Below are 22,858 nucleotides of genomic sequence, written 5' to 3'. Positions count from 1 at the left end.
AGACAGCATGATGTAGCCATGACATTGAGTCCCCCCATCCCTGTGTTCTCATTCCATTCCTGTTGCTCTGATAAGATACCCAGACACAAGCAATCCCAAAATGAGAAATGACTCATAACTCCAATTCACCACTGGGGGAGCATTGAGGCAAAGAGAGAAGCTAATGCTTGCTTGCTTATGCTCTGCTCCGTTTCTCCATTCTCATGTAGTTCAGGACTACCTACCCGCCCCCCACATACGTAGGGAATGGTGCTGCCCATGTGGGTACCATCAATTCACTTTTAAGACAATCCCCCTCAGACATGCCCATAACCCAGCCAATGTAGACAATCCCTCTTTGAGAGTCTCTTCCCAGGGTGATTGCAAGTTGTGTCCAGTTGACAAAGCCGGTCACCACACCCACCATGTCATCTCTCAAGCCTGTCCTTCAGGACACTTCTCACCATGCCTGACCTTGGGCCCTTGTCTCCACCATCAGGTCAAGCGCAATCTGCTGAATGTCTCCTACCGCATCGCACAGTACACCGACGTCATCTCTGACCTGCGCAGGGAAATTGAGCACCTCAAGTCGAAGATTGAGAAGCAGGATAAAGAGAAGAAAAGTGACCCCAACGTCCTGGATATACAAGGTAGTGCCAAGTGCAGGCCTGTGTCTCCAGCGAGCCCTGATGGCTCAGTACCCTCTCCCTGCTGGTGCTCTGTGCCCAACATCCAGGTTCCATGGGCCCATTGCTTCTCCTGGCTCAAGTGCTGGGCCGTGGCCATTCTGATTATCTACACTCACAGTGACCAGCTGATCCTGTCAAGGGCTATTGTTCTTGCTTCCCTGGGAGCCTCAGGCTAGTTCTAGTTTCTAGCCTACAAGATATGGGGACTAGACTATTTTATAGTTTTTTGTTTGTTTGTTTGTTTGTTTGTTTGAGACAGGGTCTCATTGTGTAGCTCTGGCTGTTCTAGAACTTACTCTGTAGACCAGGCTGGCCTTGAACTCACAACGATCTGCTTGCTTCCATATCCCAAGTGCTGGGATTAAAGGCATGCACCAATATATTTGGCTTGTGTGTATTTGTTTGTTCGTTTCTTTTTTGGTGTGTGTGTGCAGGCATACCTGTATGCTTCTGCATGTGGAGGTCAAAGGTCAGTGTTAAGTATCTTCCTCACTCTCTACTTTTTTTTTTTTTTTGAGTTTAGGGAGAAAACTATTATAGATTCATAGGTAGGAGCTTGAGATTTAGGCTGGGTGGTTAGCCATGTGGCTGACATTCAGATGCCTGGTAAATGTGGGAGGGGACCTTCCAAGAAATAATAAGGAAGCTAGAGCCCCAGAAAGGGCATCTCAGGCTCTGACCAGCCTCCAAAAGAAAAGACAGAAGGAGAGAAAGAGCAGTTAGACCCCATCGAGTCAGGACTCAGAACAGCAGGTGGACCCAGCAGAACCTCAGAGTGGCTTGTAGGGACTGCCTTCTTTTGATTTTTGCTTCTTTTTTTTTTTTTAAGACAAGGTCTCTCTATGTAGCCTTGGCTGTCCTGGAACTCACTGTGTAGACCAGGCTAGCTTTGAACTCACAGAAATCCTCCTGCCTCTGCCTCCTGAGTGATAGAATTAAAGGAGTGTGCCCTGCCCTCTGCATCTGGCTCTTATTTTTAAATTGGCTTTAAACTTTTTATTTATTTTATGTGTATGGGTGTTTTATCTGCATGTATGTCTGTGCCCCACATGTATGCAGTGCCCAAGGAGGCCAGAAGAGGGTGTAGTTACAGATAGTTGCCAGCCACCACATGGGGGCTGGGAGTCAAACCTGGGTCCCCTAAAGAATAGCCAGTGCTCTTAAATGCTGAGACATCTCTCAAGCCTTGATACTATTTTTTGAGACAGGGTCTCTCTCTGGACTTGGGACTTAGAAACTGGGCTATGCTGGCTGGCCAGTGTGCCCTAGGGATCCACTTTTCTTTGCCTCTCCCATTCTTCAGCACTAGTGTTATAAATGGGCACTACACACCTGGCTTTGGGGACTGAATTCAGGTTATAGAGAACTTGAGGCCAGCCAGGGAGACAAGAGAGTCTCTCTATCTATCTATCTCTATCTCTCTCTGTCTCTCAAAAAAAAAAAGGAAGAAAGAAAGAAAGAATGATAAAACCTGAAAAACTTGCAAAAACAGATTCTAAGGATGCTGTGTGGAGCTGGGAGGTGATCCAGTCAGTGATTGCCATGCAAGCATCAGGACCTGTTAGAATCCTCAGCACTCACAGGAAAGCCAGGTGCAGCAGGCTGGGGTGTGGTGCACACCTTTAATCCCAGCACTTGGGAGGCAGAGGCAGGTGGATCTCTGTGAGTTAGAATACAGCCTAGCCTACAAGGTGAGTTCCAGGACAACCAGGGCTGCTACACAGAGAAACCCTGTCTCATAAAACAAAGCAAAACAAAAAGCCAGGCAGCACCAGGTGTCTCCAACCCCAGCACTGGGAAAGGGAAGGGTCTGGAGGATTCCTGGAGCTCGATGGCCGTCTAGTCTAGCCAGTTAATGAGCTGTGGGATAAGTGAGAGACGCTGTATCAAAGCATAAGGTAGGGAGAGACTCCAAAAGACACCCAACATTGACCTCTCTAGCCTGGCATGGGCACGTGTGACTGCATACATGCACACACAGACCCACATCCACATGTACACAGCACATACACGTATGACCCTCCACCCCCAAAAGGACATATGTACCAAAGTCAAGTCCGTTAGACATATGCACACATACCACACACAAGAGGTTTATAAAGATAAGTTTTGCTGTAATTTCCAGAGGACTTCTAAAATCAATAAAAACAAGCAAGCAGCCCAATGATTAAGAGGGGCAAGACATTTAATAGACAATTCACAGAAGAATTACTTTTATTTTTATTTTAGTGTATGTGTATGTTTGTGTGTGTGTATGTGTGTGTGTGTGTGTGTATGTTTGTGTGTGTGTGTGTGTGTGTGTGTGTATGTTTGTGTGTATGTTTGTGTGTGTGTGTGTGTGTATGTTTGTGTGTGTGTGTGTGTGTGTGTGTGTGTGTGTGTGTGTGTAGGTCAGAGGACAACTTGCAGGAATTGGCTCACTTCTTCTACCATGTGGGTCCTGGGGATTGAAATTACATTGTTAGGCTTGGCTGCAAGCACCCTTACCCACTGAGCCATCTTGCCAGCCAATGCAGTTCTTAGCAGCAGTAAAAGTCTCAAATACTTTAGGAAACAGGTGTAGCTTTCACTTCTTGGGCTAGTTGGGGAATGTGAAATATGTATTGAGTGGGTAATATGTCAATTAGACAAAAATTAAGGTTTTCAAAGAGAAGTGAGACCATGATATATACTCATCTATCATGCTTCCACCGATCCGTCTATGTGCCACCCAGCCAACTACCCATTCACACGCCTTTTCTCTATTCATCCATCCCTCCCTTCACCCATCTCCCCATCTCCCCATCCACCACCCATCTCCCCATCCACCCATCCACCCATCTCCCCATCTACCCATCCACCCACCCATCTCCCCATCTATCCATCCATCCATCCACCCATCTCCCATCTATCCACCCATCCACCCATCTCCCCATCTACCCATCCACCCACCCATCTCCCCATCTATCCATCCACCCATCTCCCCATCTACCCATCCACCACCCATCTCCCCATCCACCCATCCACCCATCTCCCCATCTACCCATCCACCCATCCATCTCCCCATCTATCCATCCACCCATCTCCTCATCTCCCCATCTACCCATCCACCCATCCATCTCCCCATCTATCCATCCACCACCCATCTCCCCATCTACCCATCCACCCACTCATCTACCCATCCACCCATCCATCTCCCCATCTATCCATCCACCACCCATCTCCCCATCCATCTGTCCACCCAAATACATGTTCATCCACTTACCCATCTCCCCATCCATCTGTCCACCCAAATACATGTTCATCCACCCACTCATCTCCCCATCTGTCCGTTCACCCACTTATCTCCCCATCTATCCATCCACCCACCCATCTCTCCATACATACATCCACCCTCATATATATCCCTCCATCTATTCATCTATCTACTCACACATCCCTCTATCCACCCACCTATCTCCCCATCCATCTGTCCACCCAAATACACATTCATCTACCTACCCATCCCTCATTCATTCATCCCTCTCCTCTTATCTATCCATGCATCCATTCATCCACATATCTATCCATCTGTCCATCCATCCATGCATACATACATTCATACACCTATCTACTTAGCTACTCACCTACCTACTCATCCATTCATCCATCTACACATCCATTTGTCCACACCAACAAGCCATCCCTTTATCAATTTATGCACCATCAATTACCTACTCATTCATCCACCCACGCATCTACACATCCTCTCACCCACACACCCACCCATCCTCCATTCATCCACCTGTTCATGGACCATGGCTTATTATAGTGAGTGAGCATATAGAGTTCATCCCGGCCAGCTCTCTTCCCTCTTGCAGTCACCATCCCCCATGATGCAGAGGAGGACAGTCGTCTACAGATGAACAAGATCCGGGCACAGCTTATCGGGGCTTTCAAGGAGCAGATGGAGATGCGGCGCAGCCTGGTGGAGCTGGAGAATACTAACATTGAGCTGCACATAGACATGTCTCGCCACCTACTGACCATTGCAGAGTGAGTGCCCTGCTGCTGGGCATAGCACATCCCCTAAGGGAAGGGAAGCCAAGAAACAGAGGGGTCTGCTGGTTGCTACCATCCACAGGTCCCCAAGAAAGCAGGCCCTGTCTCTGTTCCTCTCCTACTATGACCTTATTGGTAAGCTGGGCCAAGCAGGAGACACTACTAGATCTCTTGGACCTCTTATGGCTGGGGTCAAGAGCTGACCCAGAGGGTCAGTGAATATTAACGTCTCTCTCCCATGGTCCACTTACCCATGTGCCCCTGATCTGAAGGCAGAGTGACCCTGTGCGGAGACTAGCTGGGATGCCCACTATCCACACCAGGCGTCTTGAGGTGAAAGGGACTTGGGTAATCATACACTGGGACAGTGAGTGCCCCTCCAACTGCCCTGTAGAAACCTGGACACATGGCCACCCACGCGGGTGATTTCAAACAGCCCTGTCACAACCTGGACACATGGCCACCCACGCGGGTGATTTCAAACAGCCCTGTCACACTCAAACCTGTTGCTTCTTTTCAATCTCTGCTCCTGCTGCTCCCCATAATTCCCGTCTTCTCCTCCCTTCCCCTCCCTCCCTTCCTCTTCCTTCCTCCTTCCCTTCACCCTCCTTGTTTGGAATAGGGTCTTGCTGTGGAACTCAGGCTGGCCTGGAACTTGTGACCTTCCTGCTTCCATCTCCCGGGTGCTGGAGTGACAACTGTACGTCACCTCCCTTTGTTGTGGTCATCGCCATCCTCATCCTCACCTTCCTCCTCCCCCCTCAATTACACGAACAGCACAGTGCTTACGGTGAAGTGATTCTAAACTCTAACAATGTGATCACAGCCGTGCTCTGGTGGTGCATGCCTTTAGTCCCAGCACTCAGGGAGGCAGAGGCAGGTGGATCTCCAGGATCGAGGCCAGCCTGCTCTACATAGTGAGTTTCAGGACAGTCAGGGCTACATGGATAAACTCTGTCTCAGAAAACCAAAACCAAAACCAAAACCAAAACCAAAAACCAATGCAGTCCCAGGGTCTTGCCCCTGGCCAGGCATCGGCTTGCCAAGGCTTCCTCTTCCTTCCTTTTCTGGCGTGTTTCCATGGGTCCTGTTTAGGCTCGATGTGTTACCCTTGCTGGCAGAGCCCAGCCACTCTCCTAGTGTCCCTGGTCACACAGCTGTCCCCTGAGGCCAGCAAGGATCAGAGAGGCATGTTTCCATAAGAGTTTGGCTCTGTGGGGTCAGGGGTAGATACATATGTGGAGAAGATCATGAGGGAGACCTGATTGCTCTCCATTGTTTTCCCATGTCTGTGAGGAGACTAGCAGGCCTGGAGAGCTCTGGGTGTGAGATGTAGAACCCTCAGTTCAGGCATGACTGGCCCTGATACCTGTGTCCTGGCTGCAGCTGGGAGCGAGAGAAGACCCATCACCAAGCAAACATGGACAATGGTGAGAAGGAGGAGGAGCCTGGGGATGCTGATGGAGAGGAGGTTGAGGCTTCCGAGCCCCCAGAGGTGGCTCTGGCTAGAGAGGAGGTGAACCTGCTCTTGGCTGAACAGCGGAAAACGGCAGCCCTCAAGGTGAGGGGGAGGGATGTTCAGTCACGGGAATGGTGCTTAGTATCTGAGCCTGGCAACCCTCGAGAACACCTGCTCATCCCATGAAACACAGCTAGCTACGTGGTTCCAGTCACCTGAGTCTCAGACTCAGAGACATTGTCTAGAGCTGGGACGGAGCTCAGTTAGTGAAGGTTTGCTTAGCAAGCACAAAGCCTGGGGTTCCATCCCCAGCAACAAGTGTGGTGCTAGACACCTGTAATCATGGCACTCAGGGAGTAGAGGCAGGAGGATCAGAAGTTCAAGGTCATCCTTGGTCAGCATCAATGCATGAGACATTGTCTTTGGGGGAAAAAAAGCTAGGCAGTGGTGGTGCATGCCTTTAATCCCAGCACTTGGGAGGCAGAGGCAGGCAGATCTCTGAGTTGGAGGCCAGCCTGGTCTACAAAGCAAGTTCCAGGACAGGCAGTGATACACAGAAAAACCTGTCTCAAAAAACAACAACAACAACATAGAGCTTTTTAAATATGAGCTGTTAATGTAATAGCTGGCTAGTGAGTAAACTAGGTTTAGGAAAATTAGAAATGTCTTGCTTGAGGAAGCTTTGGGGGAAGGCCAGTGATGCCAGAGCTGGGTGGCTCATTAGCTCAAGGCTGACAGGTGTGTCCTCAGAAACCCAGAAAAGTGTCCAGTGAGGTCAGATTGTTAAAAGCCAGCATCATCTAATTCTCTTAAAAGCTATGTGACCTTCATGTCATTACACCTGCCCGCTGCAGTGTCGACCCTGCTACTACATTTCAGATGGATGATTAGATTCTGTACAGCTTTTATAAATGAGAATGATAGATGCCACTTGTCTAGGCCAGTAATGTGCCTCACCTCCATGCCCTGAGCCTCAAGGGCAAATTCAGATATCAGCAAGTGATAGAGCCTTGCAGTGGTAACTGTCAGTGAGCAGTCTGCAGTGGTGAGTGTCAGTCAGCGGTCTGCAGTGGTAACTGTCAGTCAGGGTCTGCAGTGGTGAGTGTCAGTCAGAAGTCTGCAGTGGTGAGTGTCAGTCAGGGGTCTGCAGTGGTGAGTGTCAGTCAGGAGCCTGCAGTGGTGAGTGTCAGTCAGGACCCTGCAGTGGTGAGTGTCAGTCAGGAGTCTGCAGTGGTGAGTGTCAGTCAGGAGTCTGCAGTGGTGAGTGTCAGTCAGCGGTCTGCAGTGGTGAGTGTCAGTCAGCGGTCTGCAGTGGTGAGTGTCAGTCAGGATCCTGCAGTGGTGTCGGTCAGCAGTCTGCAGTGGTGAGCCTGTCAATCAATAAAAGAACAAATAAGCAAAGGCAAAGTTTTAAGTGTCTAGCTTGAAGCCCAGCCCTGGGCTTCAAGGAAAACTAGGCAGTCCTGTGCCCTGAGCTTAGGTCTGAGGGGAAGAGACACAGGAATGACTTGTCAGCACATCAACCGTCACTGTGACAGGCGGGAGTGGGCAGAGGTGGGGCTGGCTTTTAGCTAAGGAGTTGAGGGGAACCCAGGAGGGCTTCCAGGGAGTCCGGATGGAGTGGAGGAGGACTGAGGGGAGCCTTCTTGGGAAGGACTTGGGTGGAAGGGAGTGAAATCAATCCCAGAGCAGAAGGACGGTGTGAGAGCACATCTTCCACACCTCTTATCTACCCATCCCTCGGGGACCAAGACTCTGGGCATGCAAGGCAGCCTGAGCCCCACGAGACTCTCTGGGGGCCATGTGGAGTCAGTTGAGTGGTTTCTTTGCTGAGGCACGTGAGCAGACTCCAGCATGAAGGGATACACTCATGTACAGACACGTACGGAAACAAGCGTATTTCCACAGCTATGGACAGAGAGCTGGGGCCTTGCCTGGTAGGTGTGCAGAAGTGGGCTACAGGCTATCGGTGGGTCTCAAGGGCTTCCAGCTCATTTTCTACAGGGTGAGCAGGTCAGCAGGCCCACAGTAGACAGGCTGGGCCAGAGCTCTCCCTGTGTCCCCTTACATGCCGATGAAGAGAATCAGGACCTAGAGTGATATGGGAAACCCTGGCGGCATGTCACAGCGTGAGGTGGGTGGCTCTGTTTCCTGGTACTGAAAAGGCAAGTTTGCCACCTCCAGTTCCCAGGAGGAGGGGTCTGCCATTCCACACCACACATGGGCCCCATGCAGAAATGCTGGAGAGGTTCAGGAGATAAGGAAATGGGTAGAACCGGTGCCCAGGAAGGAGCAGATGGGGTGGGTAGATAAGCTTGCGTTTCTGGGGAGATATGAAGCGAACAGTTGCCCCAAACTGGGGCAGCACTAACAGCCCATGACTCACTCAAGGGCTGGGAATGTGGCTTAGTTAGTTGGTAGAGCTCTTGCCTTGTCTGCAGAGCCCCAGGTTCCATCCCCAGCACTGCAGAAACTGGACTCCTAGTGGTGCACACCTGTAATCCTAGCACTCTGGAGGCGGGAGAATCAGGAGTTCAAGGTCATCCTCAGCTCCTTAGTGAGTTTGAGGCCAGCCTGGGCTGTGTGACTTTGGCAAAAAAAAAAAAAAAAAAAAAAGAAGGGGAGGGGAGAGGAGGAGGAAGAGGAGAAAGACTTGTCCAAGTTCTGCTTGAGGGATGAAATGAGTTTGGTAGGGGTCCTCAGGGGGCAATGTGCTGGAAGAATGGATGCATTTTCTGCAACGTTGCCAGCACCCAACCTACCAATCTCCCATTTTTTCTTTAGAAAATATTTATTTTTTATTTTTATTTATGTGTCTATACGTGTGTGACAGTGTGTGCACATGAGAGCAGGTTTCTGAGGAGACCAGAAGAGGGCATCGGATCCCCTAGAGTTAGCATTTCAGGTAGTTGTAAGTCACCCGGTATGGGCAATGGGTACAGAACTTACATCCTCTGCCAGAGCAGTATGTGCTCTTAACCACTGAGCCATCTGGCCATCCCCAAATCTCCTGCATTATATGGCTCTGAGGCTACAGAATTCCTACACACTTGGGTCATAGTTCAAGGGCCCAGTCCATCATGGTGGGAAGGCATGGCGGCAGGAGCAGGGGGCAGCTGGTCACGTGGCATCCACAGTCAGAAAGCGGAGAGATGGGTGCTGGGGCTCAGCTCACTTTCTCCTTCTTATTCAGTCCAGGACCCCAGTCCAGGGAATGGTGTGTCCTATGTCTAAGGTGGGTTTTCCTCCTTGAACACCCTAATCAACATAATCCCTGGTTGGCATGGCCAGAGCCTACCTAGTTTTCATCAACGTTCACGTGTGTCTTCTAGGTAATTCCAGGTCCTGTCAAACGGACCTCATCATTATTAGCTCTCACAGTGGCTTATCGTTAGGGCTGATGGCCACATGTCTCATGAGGTTGACTAACTGGCATCAGTGCTTGCCCTGAGCTGTCTGTCTCGTATAGGCTGGACTAGAGCAGCGCCTGGCCCATGCCAAGCAGAAGGCCTCACAGATGGAGAAGCTGCTGCCCAGGCAGGTGACCAGTGAGGACCAGCGGGAGGTGCTGCAGCTGCTGTGCAGGGCCCACGAGCTGGAGGTGGAGAACACAGAGCTGCAGGCTGACAACCTGTGCCGTAAGAACCTGCTGTGCCAGAAGGACTTCGTGATCCAGCGCTATCACCAGCACCGGATGCTATGCGAGCAGGTCATCCAGGGGCAGCGGCAGCTGATGCAGGGTGAGGCCAGCTCGGTGTGTGATACCGCATTCCAGAAAGAAACCACAGGACGAGGGCCGGGAGATGGATCAGTCAGTAAAGTGTTTACTATACAAGTGTGGGGACTCGAGTTTGAGCCTCAGAACTCATTAAAAAGCTGAGTGTGACTTGGGTTGGGGATTTAGCTCAGTGGTAGAGCACTTGCCTAGCAAGTGCAAGGTCCTGGGTTCGGTCCTCAGCTCCAGTTTAAAAAAAAGAGCTGAGTGTGGTGGCGCATGCTTGTAATCCCATTGATGGCCAGATGGGAAATGGGGACAGGTTGATCCCTGGAGCTGGCTGACTAGCTAGCTTAGCCTAGTTGGCAAAGTTCCAGGCTAATGGGAGACCTTGTTCTTAACAAAAGGTGGACGGTGCCGAGGAATAACACCTAAGGCTGTCCTCTGACCTCTACATGCACACAGGCATTCGCACGCATGCACACACACGCACACACACAGACACACATGCACATGCACATGCATACACACACATACAAGATGGAAGGGCTCGAGGACATAGCTCATTGGTAGAATGCTTACCTAAAAAGCCTAAAGCCCTGAGTTTGATTCCCAGCACCACAGATAAACAAACGCTTTGTCTGAAAACACAGGACAGTCCCCAAGAGTGTAGCACAGACACTATCCTGCCACCATCCTGCTTGCTGTGGCTGGCTCCCTGTACCTGCTCCATCCCTCCCATGCTCCTCACTCCTTTCTTTTTCCTCCATCTCTTCTTCCCTTCTTCCCCAGGGTTACATTACTTAACTTGGTCTGTCTTCAAACTCATAATTCTCCTGCCTTCTTAGCTACCCTAGTGTCCAGCCCCAGCTTTTTTGTTTGTTTATTTTGAGATAGAGTCTCACATGTAGCTCTAGCTGGCCTGGAGCTTGCTATGTAGACCAGAGTGGCTTGAAAGTCACAGAGAACTGCCTGATTTTTCTCCTGAGTGCCAGGATTAAAGAATGCTCAGCCTTGTCTTCATTTTTTTTAAAAATATTTGATTTATTTTGCAGTGTGTGTGTGTGTGTGTGTGTGTGTGTGTGTGTGTGTATGTGTGCACATGTACATATGGGTGCATGTGTGGAGATCAGAGGCCAACATCCAGGTATCTTCTTGTACCACATACCACCTTAGTTTTTTGAGTCAGAGTCTCATACTGAACCTGGAGCTCATTAAGTAGGCGAGCTTAGCTGGCCAACAAGCCCCAGGGGTCTTCCTGTCTCTGTCTGCCCATTGCTGGAGTTAAAGTCACACACCGCCAGGTCATACTCTTTTATGTGGATACTATGAACCCAACTCAGGTCCTCATGCTTGAGCAGCAAACACATTCCCCACACAACCATCTCTCCAGCCCTTTCCTTCTCTCCAAGACTGGATCTCATTGTGTAACTCAGGCCGTCCATTAATACATAATCCTCCTGCCACAGACCTCTCTCAAGAGCAGGGACCCTGATCATTTTCCTGGCTCTGTGGTTTTACCTATTGGGGATATTTCCTGTGAATTCAGTCATACACTGTATGATCTTCAGTGTCTGGTGTCTTTCACTTAGCACAGCATTTCTTAGACTCATTCATGTTGTAGTAGACACCATAATGTCGTTATTTTTGTGGCTGAGTCATATTCTACTACATGGACAGCCCGTGTCTAGAAGCTCATCTGTTGGTGGTGTCCCCATCTATGGCTATTAGAACATTCGTGTTCAGTTTTCTTATCTTTTCTTTCCTCTTTCCTTTCCTTTCCTTTCCTTTTCCTTTTCCTTTTCCTTTTCCTTTTTCCTTTTCCTTTTCCTTTTCCTTTTTCCTTTTTCCTTTTTCCTTTTTCCCTTCCCTTCCCCTTCCTTCCTTCCTTCCTTCCTTCCTTCCTTCCTTCCTTCCTTCCTTCCTTCCTTCCTTCCTTTTTTGATTTATAGAGACAGGGCTTCTCTGTGTAGCCCTGGCTTCCCTAGAACTCACTCTGTAGACCAGGCTGGCCTTGAACTCAGAGATCCATCCACTTGCCTCTCCCTCTGGAGTGCCACCACCACCCTGCCATGTTCAATTTTCTGCATTACACTTCTTTTAGTTCTTTGGGGAATATGTACCAGGAGCCGGCCTTTAACTTTCAGCTAAACTTTTATTTATACTTTGGGACCATTATCAGTCTTTTCTCTCTCTTTCCTCCCCTTTCCTGTTTTGGCAATTCTGGAGATGCCAGGCAAGCACACTACCACTGAACTACATGTCCAGCCCAATACTGTTATTTTATGATTGAAAGGAACAACATGTCAGCACAACAGAAAAAGATTTGCTTATTTGTTTATTTGTTTGTTTGTTTTCAAGACAGGGTTTCTCTGTGGAGCCCTGGCTGTCCTGGAACTCACTCCATAGACCAGGCTGTCCTCAAACTCAGAGATTTGCTTGCCTCTGCCTCCCAAGTGCTGGGGTTAAAGGTGTGTGCCACCACTGCCTAGACAGAAAAATAATTTTAAAGTTCAACTGTGGTGTAGCTCAATGGTAGAGTGTTTGCTTAGCATGTTTGACACACAGGATTTACCAAGTGTAATGGTGTACACTTTTAATCCCAGCACTCAGGAGGCAGAGGCCCATAAATCTCTGTAAATTCAAGGCTACCCTGGTCTACATAGTGAGTTCTGAGCCAGCCCAGGCTACACAGTGAGACCCAGCTACCCCATGACCCACCAAAGACCCTGGACTCCATCTTCATTACCACACACACAAAAATCATCAAAAAAATTCAAGTCTAGCTGGGGATGGCGCCTAGTTGGTGGAATGCTTGCCTAGCATTCATGAGGCTCTGGGTCCCGTTCCCAGCGCTGTATAAACCAAGTATGGTGGCTGACACCTGTAATCCAGCACTTGGCAGGTACAGGCAGGATGATCAGAGGTTCAAGGTTATCCACAGCTACTTAGTGAGTGCAAGGCCGGCCTGGGCAACATGAAATTCTATCTCAAAAAAATAAATTAAAACAGATGGGAATATAAAAGACAGTATAGGGGCTGGAGAGACAGCTCAGTGGTTAAGAGCTCCAACTGCTCTTCCAAAGGACCTAGGTTCAACTCCCAGCTCACAACTGTCTGTAACTTCAGTTCCAGGGGATCAGATGCCTCAGACATACTTGCAGACAAAACACCAATGCAAATGAAATAAAAACAAATAAATACTTTAAAAAATAAAAATAAAAGACAGTATACTGGAGAAGAAAAACTCCGTCCCAGAAGCTCCTTCCCTTCAAACATTCCAGGAAGGGTGTTGCCCTTTTGGGCACGTGATAGTGGTTTTCACCTAGCCTGAGCTGGGGTATTGTACCACATTCTGATGGCCGCTCTCTTTGATTCCTCAGACAGTGGCCTTTCAGCCCCGGAACCTCTGGAGCAGCAGTACCGACTGTACCTCAGGGAACTGGGCGAGGGCACATTGGACCGCCTGCTGCTGCAGCTCTCAGTGATGTCCAGCTCTATCCAAGTGAGTCTCACTTCCCCCATCTCTGACTAAGGCCTCCATCAACGACATCCCATGATTCTTTGCACTAGGCCAACCTCTGCTGTGCTGTGCTGGACACCAAGGAAATGGGGAAGTTAACCAAAAGTCATCCATGTACCAGGTGCCCAGGGTCAGTTCCAGGTGGAGCATGTGCTGAGCCACAGGCTGGGTAGGGACGGGGACCAGCACCAGAGGATGAGCTAGAGAGACGGCTCAGTCAGTGCCTACTGTGCAAAGATAAGGACCTAAGGCCCTGGACACACTAAGAAAAGCCTGTCACCCCGGTGCTGGGGAGACAGAATTAGGTGGTTCCCTGGAGCTCAGTGTGCAGACATTCCTGCTGAGTCGATGAGCCCCAGGTACAGCAAGAGACCCTGTCACAAGAAGAAAAAAAAAGGAGGATGATTGAGGAGAACACCCACAGTCTACCTCTGCCTTCTACATGATGCACTGTTCCCCCACATGTGCACACACATACAAACATGTATATACACATACAAATTCATAGTGCACACATGTCCACAGGGGAGGTCAGCAGGTCTAACTAGCACAGCCTGTCTGGTGAGCAGTAGAACAGGGTCTCCTGGAGGACTAGGTGGCTCTGGGTGCTGTTCCCTGGGGTCAGGCCACAGTGTTCTTTCTCTGGTCATGCCTCTAGTCCTTGGCTGTTCCTGAAGAATCTGAAGTGGGTCAAGCTGGTGGGAGGGAATCCTGAGCCTCGCCTTCCTGTCCCAGTGACTCTGGGATGCATCCTCTGGGGAACTCAGAGAGGTGACGTGAATGTTCTGCCCCTCCTCTGGGTTCTTGCAGGCTCCTCTTGGGAGGAGTGGGTTCAAATTCATTCTCTCTCTCTCTCTCTCTCTCTCTCTCTCTCTCTTCTCTTGGTTTTTTGAGATTGGGTTTCTCTGTGTAGCCCTGGCTGTTCTGGAACTCACTCTGTAAACCAGGCTGGCCTCGAACTCACTGAGATCCATCTGCCTCTGCCTCCTGAATGCTGGGATTAAAGGCAAGAGCTACCACCTGACTTGTGAGAGTATGTTGGGGAGAATTGATTGAGACAGGGTCTAGTTACACAACACAGGCTGGCCAGAAACTTGCAGTCCTCTGGCCTCAGCCCCAAGTGTTAGGACCACAGGTGTGACCACTGTACCTGGCTCTAATGTTTAGCAGTTCTGGGTTCATGTCCTGTTAGAGTTCCCCTCGACCCCACCCCAGTCAGCAACTCCCCCGTCATGAAATCTCTCTCCAGAGAGGGTCTGGTAGTTGCTATCAGTCCATCATTGTCCCCTCAGGGCATAGTTGACATTTCATTTCACTCTTGATTCCTAATTCTGTGGGTTTGCACCAACAGGTAAAACAAATATGGCCTTGGTAGGACCACACCAGGCAGCATAACTGCCCAAAACATCTGACGCTCTGCTGGTTTTCATCCCTCTCCACTGGTTCTGAACTCAGGGACCATTTGTGGTGCTTGTTCTTTCTGATGCTGGAGATGGAACCCAAGGCCTGTGAAAGCTAGGCAAGCACTCTACCACTGAGCCACACTCCAGCCCCTCACTGGGGGATTCTAGGCAGGGGCTCTACCACTGAGCCACACCCCAGCCCCTCACTGGGGGATTCTAGGCAGGTGCTCTACCACTGAGCCACACACTCAGCCCCTCACTGGGGGACTCTAGGCAGGTGCTCTACCACTGAACCATGCCTCCAGCCCTTCATTGGGGGATTTAGACAGACACTTTGTCATGGATCTAATCCCCTGTGGTTTTTGTTGTTTAGATTAGTGTGTGTGTATCCCTGACATTAGAGTTATGGGCTATTGTGAACTGCCAGACATGGATCCTGGGAACAAGACTTGGTCCTCTGTAAGAGCAGCAAGTGCTTTTAACCCACGAACCATCTCTCCAGCTATGCTGCCCCCACCTCCCAGGCCACACATCTGAGTTTTGTGCCATGACTTTTTCCAGTCTGCAGTCCAGCATGGGATCTGTGTTTCCTTGAGACATTGTGTCTCCTTTATCTTCTCGATCTGGCAGAGTCCTTAGCTTCCCTGCCTCCCATGCCTGACACTTGAGGGTGCTGCTGGGCTGCTCTGCAGAATGTCCCTTACTTGGGGCTGGACTGGCATCTCCTGATGATCAGCTTGATGAGCTGTTTGTAAGGTTCACACACATGGGCAGAGAGGACGCAGCCTGAGGCACAGAGTGTGTCTTATTAGCCAGGACTTCCAGGTTGAGGCAGGTGGTATTTGCCACTCTTTCTCCATAAGTGTGAGTGTGTGAGACACTCAGGATGCTGGGGATGCCACTCAGAGCCCTGTGGGTGACTCTATCCCTGAGCCCTGCCCCCAGCCCTACTGTTCTTTTGAAAGGACCATCTTTGGCACAGAGAAACCACACAAGCATTTGGCTTCTATGAAATTCTTTGCTCAGCACACTGGGCTCTGGTTCTCAGCATGCAGTGTCTTCTCACAGCACAGGGCATCCCCTCACCCACATCTGGGCATCTCTAGCATCAACTTCTTCAAGCAGATGCTCAGGGTGCAGAAGCAGCCTCTGGTGTTCTCAGCAGCGTGGCTAAGTGGACCAGTGTGGGGAGACAATTTGGCATACATACCACAGTGAGCCTTTAGCCCTACTCTCTGGTGTCATCATGTTTTGACCTTTGCTAGTGGCGGGTGTATCTGGAGATGTCGGGCCATACCTCCTGGATTTCTCAAGGCTCATGGACAAGCCTTACTAAGCCACCTGCTGCACCTGCAGAGTTCTTGTAACACGAATTTCAAATGGTCTTATTAATAAAAACAAACCTGGAGCCAGGTATTGTGGTGAACGCTGAAAGATAGAAAGCTTCTGAGTGAGTCCTCACCCAAATGGATCTCAGCTGACCTGCTGCTAACAGCCTTAAAGCTTAAAAGGGCTCTTGTTGCTGGTCCTCATGCCTTATATACCTTTCTGCTTCCTGCCATCACTTCCTGGGATTAAGGGCGTGTGTCAACCATGCCTAGCTGTTTCCAGAGTGGCTTTGAACTCACAGAGATCCAGATGGATCTCTGCGTCTAGAATTCTAGGATTAAAGGCGTGTGTGCTACCTATGTCTGTCTATGTCTGTCTAGCAGATGTTCTGTTCTCTGACCCCAGATAAGTTTACTAAGGTGTACAATATATTGGGGGACACAATATCACTACAAGTTCTTCCTTTTTTGGTGTGTATAATATGTGTGCATGTACATGCATGCGTGTGTGTGTGTGTGTGTGTATTTGTTTCTGCACATGAGCATATGTGTGCAAGTGCATAAGGGGTGTGAATGTCAGAGGACAGCCTCATGGACATGGTTCCTCGGGTGCTGACTGCTGTATTGTTTTTTTGGAGATAGTCTCTCAATGAGCCCCAGGCATCCCACCTGTTTCCACCCCAACCCACACCCCCGAGCTGGGATTACAAGTGTGAGCCACCCTGCCTGGCACTTTTTTTCTTTTCCCTCCTCTTTTTTCATGTGTACATGTGTGTGATATGCATGCATGTGTGTTTGTGTGTTCCCATGTGAGTGGGCACCACATGTATGTACAGGTGCACAGGCACAGGTGTGTGCATTCACATGTGAAGGCCACAGGTTGACATAGTGTGTCTTTCTTGAGTGTTCTATACCTTATTTATTGGGACAACCTCTCGCCTGAACCTACAGCTTGACAATAGAAGTCGTGTAGGTAGCCGGTGTGCTCTGGGCATCTCCTGTCTCTGCCTCCTGAACCCTGGGGTTATAGATGGGGTATCATGTTGACCTGGCCTTTATGCAGGCCATCCTCAGGTCCTCATGCCTGCACGGCAAAAGCTTTATCCACTGAGCCATCTCAGTGGACACAAGCTGGAGTCATCAGAGAGGAAGGAGCCTCAGCTGAGGAAATACATCGACGAGATCCAGCTGTGAGGCATCTTTTTTCTTTTAATGATCAATGGGGGAGGGCCCAGGCCATGGTGGGTGGTACCATCCCACCATGGGCTCTCTGAGCAAGCCATGGGAAGCAAGCCAGTAAGCATCACCCTCCGTGGCCTCTGCATCAGCTCCTGCCTCCAGGTTCCTGCCCTGTTTGAGTTCCTGTCCTGACTTCCTTCAGTGATGAACAGTGATGCTGAAGTGTAAGACAGATAAACCCTTTCCTCCCGAACTTGCTTTTTGGTCATGGTGTTTCATCAGAGCCATAGAAATCCTAAGACAGGGGCGGTGCTGAGGGGTGAACTCGGGACCTTGCATATTCTAGGCAAGTGTTCTACAACCATTCTAACTGTGTGTATTTTATTTATTTTTGTCTGTTTGAGACAAGGTCTCACTATGTATGTAGCCCTGGCTTTGCCTGGAACTCACTGTGTAGACCAGGCTGGCCTTGAACTCACAGAGATGCCCCTGGCTCTGCCTCCCGAGTGCTGGGATTAAAGGTGCGTGTCACCATGACTTCCATGGCATTAAACAAATCCACACCTGTGAAGCCACTGTGAAACCATTTCCATCTTCTAGAACCTTCTCTTTTTCCCAAACCAAAATTCCCCACTTACTCAACACTAGCTCCTCTCCCCTCCCTAGTCCCCAGGACACTGCCACACTGTGGTCTGCAGAGGGACTGTCCTAGGAACCTCCTGTGAGTGAGGATGGAGCTTCCCCTGTGCCCATGATGGACACAGGTTAAGGAGCCCTGGCTGGTGCCCTGGCTTATGGCTTCCTTTGAGCCCTGATGGAGGGAGTACACCAGCTTTCCCATGGTCTGCCAGAGGGATGACACTTTCAGTTTGATGACATCCTCCTATGCCCCTGATGTCCTGACTCTTCTCCTCTGCTTCCAGGATGGTCCCATTATGAACGTATCACCCCCACCACCTGAAGAGACCAGTGGAGAGCCTCCAGGTGACAGGCGGGACCTCCCATGGGGAGCAACATTTGAGCTGCCCCAGATGCTCCTGGAGAGAGACAGGTGGGCACAGAGCCTGGGCATGAGTGAAGGTACCAGGTCCTGAGTGGGGCTAAGGCTGTGGTTCTCAGGGGATCTGCTGACACAGCCAAGCTCACCTCAGAACCCATGTCCCGTCCTCCAGAGGCCCTTCTCATATCCTCCTCCTGTGCTCTTCTTAAATAAACGAGGTGCTGAGGAGATAGCTCAGTGGGGAAAGGGTTTGCATTGCAAGCCCAGTGACCTGAATTCAATCCCTAGAATCTATATAAAATAACCGGGCAGGATGGCACACATATAGTACCATTTCTGTGTTGAGGAGGTGGAGACAGGCAGCCACCTTGGGGTTCACTGGCCCAGCCAGCCTCACCTGCTTGGCGAGTTCCAGGCTCCATTTCACAAAAGCAAGATGAACAGTGGCTAGAGAATGCCAGTTGATAATGTCCTCTGTTCTTCACGCGCCAGAGAACACACGTGTGTATAGCCCTTCTCCTCATGCATCTGCACAGACATATGCACCCATACATACATGCACACACTTAAAAAATAGTAAACTCACTACAGGAGGTACTGGCTACAGGGAACAGTGGTGAGCTGAGGTATTTGAAGAGTCTGAGGCTGGAAATGGCCTTTTCGATTCCTGGGTGTTTCTGTCCTGAATGTGTTCGGTGCCACTTAGCCCTGCCCCCAAGGCCTTCCTCCCTGTCCTCCTCTGTTCTCTTTTTCTGCAGCACTTCCCAGGATGAAAACCCACACCAGTAAGTTAGATGCCCCTAGGTGCCATCTGCTAGTGGAAGAGTTCGCATCTGACCAGTCTATGTGACTGTCTTGGTGCTCAGACTGCCTTAACAAAACACCATATCTGGGCAACATGATTTGTCTCACAGTTATGGAAGCTGGCAAGCTTAGCCTGCCCGAGGTGTGAGGGAGCCTGGCGAGGGCCTCTTCCTGGCTGGAAGATGGCTGCCTTCTCGCTGTCCTTACATAATGAGGCAGGAAAGGGGGGGGGGAGCACAGAGGTGATTTCAATATCTTTTTTAAATTTTGTTTTCTTTACTGATTTTTTTTTCTGAGACAGGGTCTTATGTAGCCTTCAGGCTGACCTTAAGCTCACTATGTGGCTGAGGATAATCTTGAACTTGTAATCCTCCTGCCTCCACCTCCCCAGTGCTAGGATTATAGGCATACCCAGTATCTGCAGATGGAGCCCAGGCCTTTGTGCATTCAAGGCAAGCACTGTACCATGTGACCAACAGCCCCAGCCTTTTCCCACTTGCAGTAACCAGGAACTGAATCTAGCCAGGCCCTAGCATTTCACTGGAGACTCTAGACAAGTGCTCTACCACTGATCCATGATCCTAGTCCCTCACTGGGGGATTCTAGGCAGGTGCTCTACCACTGAGCCACACCCCAGCCCCTCACTGGGGGATTCTAGGCAGGTGCTCCACCACTGAGCCACACCCTAGCCCCTCACTGGGGGATTCTAGGCAGGTGTTCTACCACTGAGCCACACCCCAGCCCCTCACTGGGGGATTCTAGGCAGGTGTTCTACCACTGAGCCACACCCCAGCCCCTCACTGGGGGATTCTAGGCAGGTGCTCTTGCCAAGCCAGTTTGAGGGTACACTCCATTATGGTGGAGAAGACATGACTTCCACAGTCAGGAAGCAGAGAGATGAACGCTGACGCTCAGCTCACTTTCTCTCTTTATTTAGTCCGTACCCCGGCCCACTCAGATTTAGGGTGGTTCTTCCTACCTAGATAACCCTTCTCAGACATCCCTAGAGATTCATCTGCATGGTGAGTCTATATCCTATAAACTTGACAAACCAAGACTGAACATCACAGCTCTGCATCACTACCCTTGAGGACAGCACATGACCCACTACAAACCTGTGCTTCCCCCTGGATACTCACAGTAGGTGACCAGCATGGCTGAGTCAGCATGGTCCCAGCCACAGCAGCTTAGCTGAGGCCAGCATCTTGCCTGATGCATGGACCATAGTGCTCTGGGCTAGAGCAGCAGCTGAGGCTGGATCGTAGCTGCCCAGGCTGTGACAAAGGACACAGGGGCTCCAGAGTGTCTCCTATTTCATCCGCAGTGACGGGAACAGGTCTTCAAAGAACACTCCATTGTGGAGGCTTGGAAAGCAGGACTCTCTTCTTCCTCCTCCAGCCCTCCGCATCCTGCTGACACCCCCCATGCTTGAGGTTGGTATGTGGGGTGCTAGCTAGAGGGAGGCCCCTTCCCAGTTAGACTGCATGGGGAGGGACTGCCTCTGGGGTCCCAGGCTATGACTACAGTGACTGAGGGTGGCCTGTGCTTTTCTTTCACAGAAGCCTAATGCTCTAGGAGCAAAGAGCCTGGTCTCCAGACTGCAGCCCACAGCTGGCTTGGAGCTGAGAACCCCACAGCCAGCAGGAGAGATGAGCAGCTCCCCTCTGAGTGTCCAGGCCCTCAAAGAGATGGCCCTGGGCACCAAGAGCATCGCCCTCATAGCGGCCAGCCGTCGCTGCAAAGCATATGACAAAGAGGGCAGCTGCCTGGACTCCAGGGACCCCAGCCCTGCAGACTGGAGGTGGCCCCATGCCAGCCCCAGCAGGGACCGCTCTTTGGAGAGGAAGGCAGGGAGGAAAAGGTCACCCTCGTTCACCTGGAGCCTGCAACAAGTACGTAGGTGTCTGTCTGGTTGCTGGATATGCCTGGGAGGATAGAAGGGCACTCACACTGCCACACATGGTCGGGACCCCTGCACTTGAAGTAGAAGGAAAGAATGTCTACACGACACCTTTATCGTTCACAGTGCCTGAGCCCACTGCATGACCCGAAAACAGTGTCCGCTTATGTTTTGTGCAGTTATAACCCTAGAAATGCAGCCCTGTGACCTGAGAATTTTCATGTGCCAATTCAGCATTAAATACTTCCCTTCCTTCCTCCCTCCCTCCCTCCCTCCCTCCCTCCCTCCCTCCTTCCTTCCTTCCTTCCTTCCTTCTTTCCTTCCTTCCATGGTACTAGGGATAGAACCCAGGCCCTTGTACACATTAGACAAGAACTCAACTTCAGAGCCACACCCCCAGCCCCTCACTGGGGGATTCTAGGCAGGTGCTCTACCACTGAGCCACACCCCAGCCCCTCACTGGGGGATTCTAGGCAGGTGCTCTACCACTGAGCCACATCCCAGCCCCTCACTGGGGGATTCTAGGCAGGTGCTCTACCACTGAGCCACACCCCAGCCCCTCACTGGGGGATTCTAGGCAGGTGCTCCACCACTGAGCCACACCCCAGCCCCTCACTGGGGGATTCTAGGCAGGGGCTCTACCACCGGCCTATGGCCTCAGCCAGTACTTGTATTTTAATTTAAGGAAAGGGTCACTGGTTGCTTTAGAAGAAATCTGATTAGTGGCATGTCAGAGTCAATCCCTGGGTCTACCACTACCGCCCATTTCTGTGCTTCCAGTGTTTGGTATTGGTTAGTGACCAAGGATCTGGCCAACCTACATCCTGCCTTTGGTGATCAAAGCCCTAACCTCTGCTAGACTCAGGGTATTTACTGACTTGAGAGTGATGTGAGGATTGAGCATTGTAATGTAGGCTTCTAATCCTAGCATTTAGAAGGCTGAGGCTGGAGGGTTGTGAGTTCAAGGCCAGCCTGGGCAACATATTGGGACCCTGTGTCCAAAACTCTAAAACCAAAAAAATTAAGAAAGACAAAAAGCAAGCAAGCAGCTGATATGTTCAATATAAAAGAAGGGAAGTAGCAGAAATAGGAGAGAGAGAGAGAGAGAGAGAGAGAGAGAGAGAGAGAGAGAGAGAGAGAGAGAGAGAGAGAGAGAGGGAGAGAGAGAAGGAAGGATCAAACTTCTGCTCTTAGTCACGAAGGCAGGAAGAACCCAGTGTCTCACTTGGAAGACAGGAGGGCTCTGTTACTTGGGAGTGTCTGCTTTCCTGTTCCACTCAGGCCTTTACTGGATTGGATGATGCCCACCCAGCAGGGAGGGGCTGTACTGCATCTGCTGACCTATGTGTCACACAGCCCTGAAAGCCCTCCGTAAGGGGAAGGGGAGGAGTCAGACTCATCTATCCTTTGCTCATTTACTTGGGGCTGGTTCTGCTACTCTGGCACACAGTAGGTGTTTAATGAAAATGCCCTCGGCATCCTTACACTCTGCGCTTCCTTCCATGTACCTTTTCCAAACTGCAGACAACAGAGAAACATCAACCCTGTACGGAACATCCATCCGAGAGCCAACTGTCCCCAGCACACCTCCAGCCACCAAAGCCACCAGGGAAGAGCTTTTTCCCTGCTGTCCCTGTGGCCTCCAAGATGAAACCCAGCCTCAGTTTTCACACAGGTATGGGTGTAGTTGGGGTTTTTTGTTTTGTTTTGTTTTTTAAACTCTGTGGGGGCCCACCACCTAGCTCCCAAATAAATGCATAGAGACTGATTCTTAACTTATGAATGCCAGGCCTTAGCTTGGCTTGTTTCTAGCCAGCTTTTCTAACTTAAATTATCCAGTTTCTCTTTAACTGTGTTTT

General features: G+C 50.4%; 1 protein-coding gene across 1 annotated transcript in view; it reads left to right on the top strand.

Annotated features, from left to right (window-relative positions):
- LOC118572611 (kinesin-like protein KIF19) overlaps window positions 1–22,858 on the top strand; it is a 35,029-nt gene that overhangs the window by 7,897 nt on the left and 4,274 nt on the right. The window contains exons 6-14 of the mRNA XM_036172338.1: window positions 479–629; window positions 4,508–4,682; window positions 6,075–6,249; window positions 9,617–9,887; window positions 13,246–13,367; window positions 18,219–18,346; window positions 20,424–20,532; window positions 20,659–20,991; window positions 22,524–22,674. Coding sequence (XP_036028231.1) covers window positions 479–629; window positions 4,508–4,682; window positions 6,075–6,249; window positions 9,617–9,887; window positions 13,246–13,367; window positions 18,219–18,346; window positions 20,424–20,532; window positions 20,659–20,991; window positions 22,524–22,674 — 1,615 coding nt within the window. The remainder of the gene's footprint in view (window positions 1–478; window positions 630–4,507; window positions 4,683–6,074; window positions 6,250–9,616; window positions 9,888–13,245; window positions 13,368–18,218; window positions 18,347–20,423; window positions 20,533–20,658; window positions 20,992–22,523; window positions 22,675–22,858) is intronic.

The sequence above is a fragment of the Onychomys torridus genome, chromosome 22, assembly GCF_903995425.1.
Source record: "Onychomys torridus chromosome 22, mOncTor1.1, whole genome shotgun sequence".
In the NCBI taxonomy this organism is placed as follows: domain Eukaryota; kingdom Metazoa; phylum Chordata; class Mammalia; order Rodentia; family Cricetidae; genus Onychomys; species Onychomys torridus.
The sequence above is the reverse complement of the archived record's forward strand: the minus strand, read 5'-3'. Positions and strand labels throughout refer to the sequence as shown.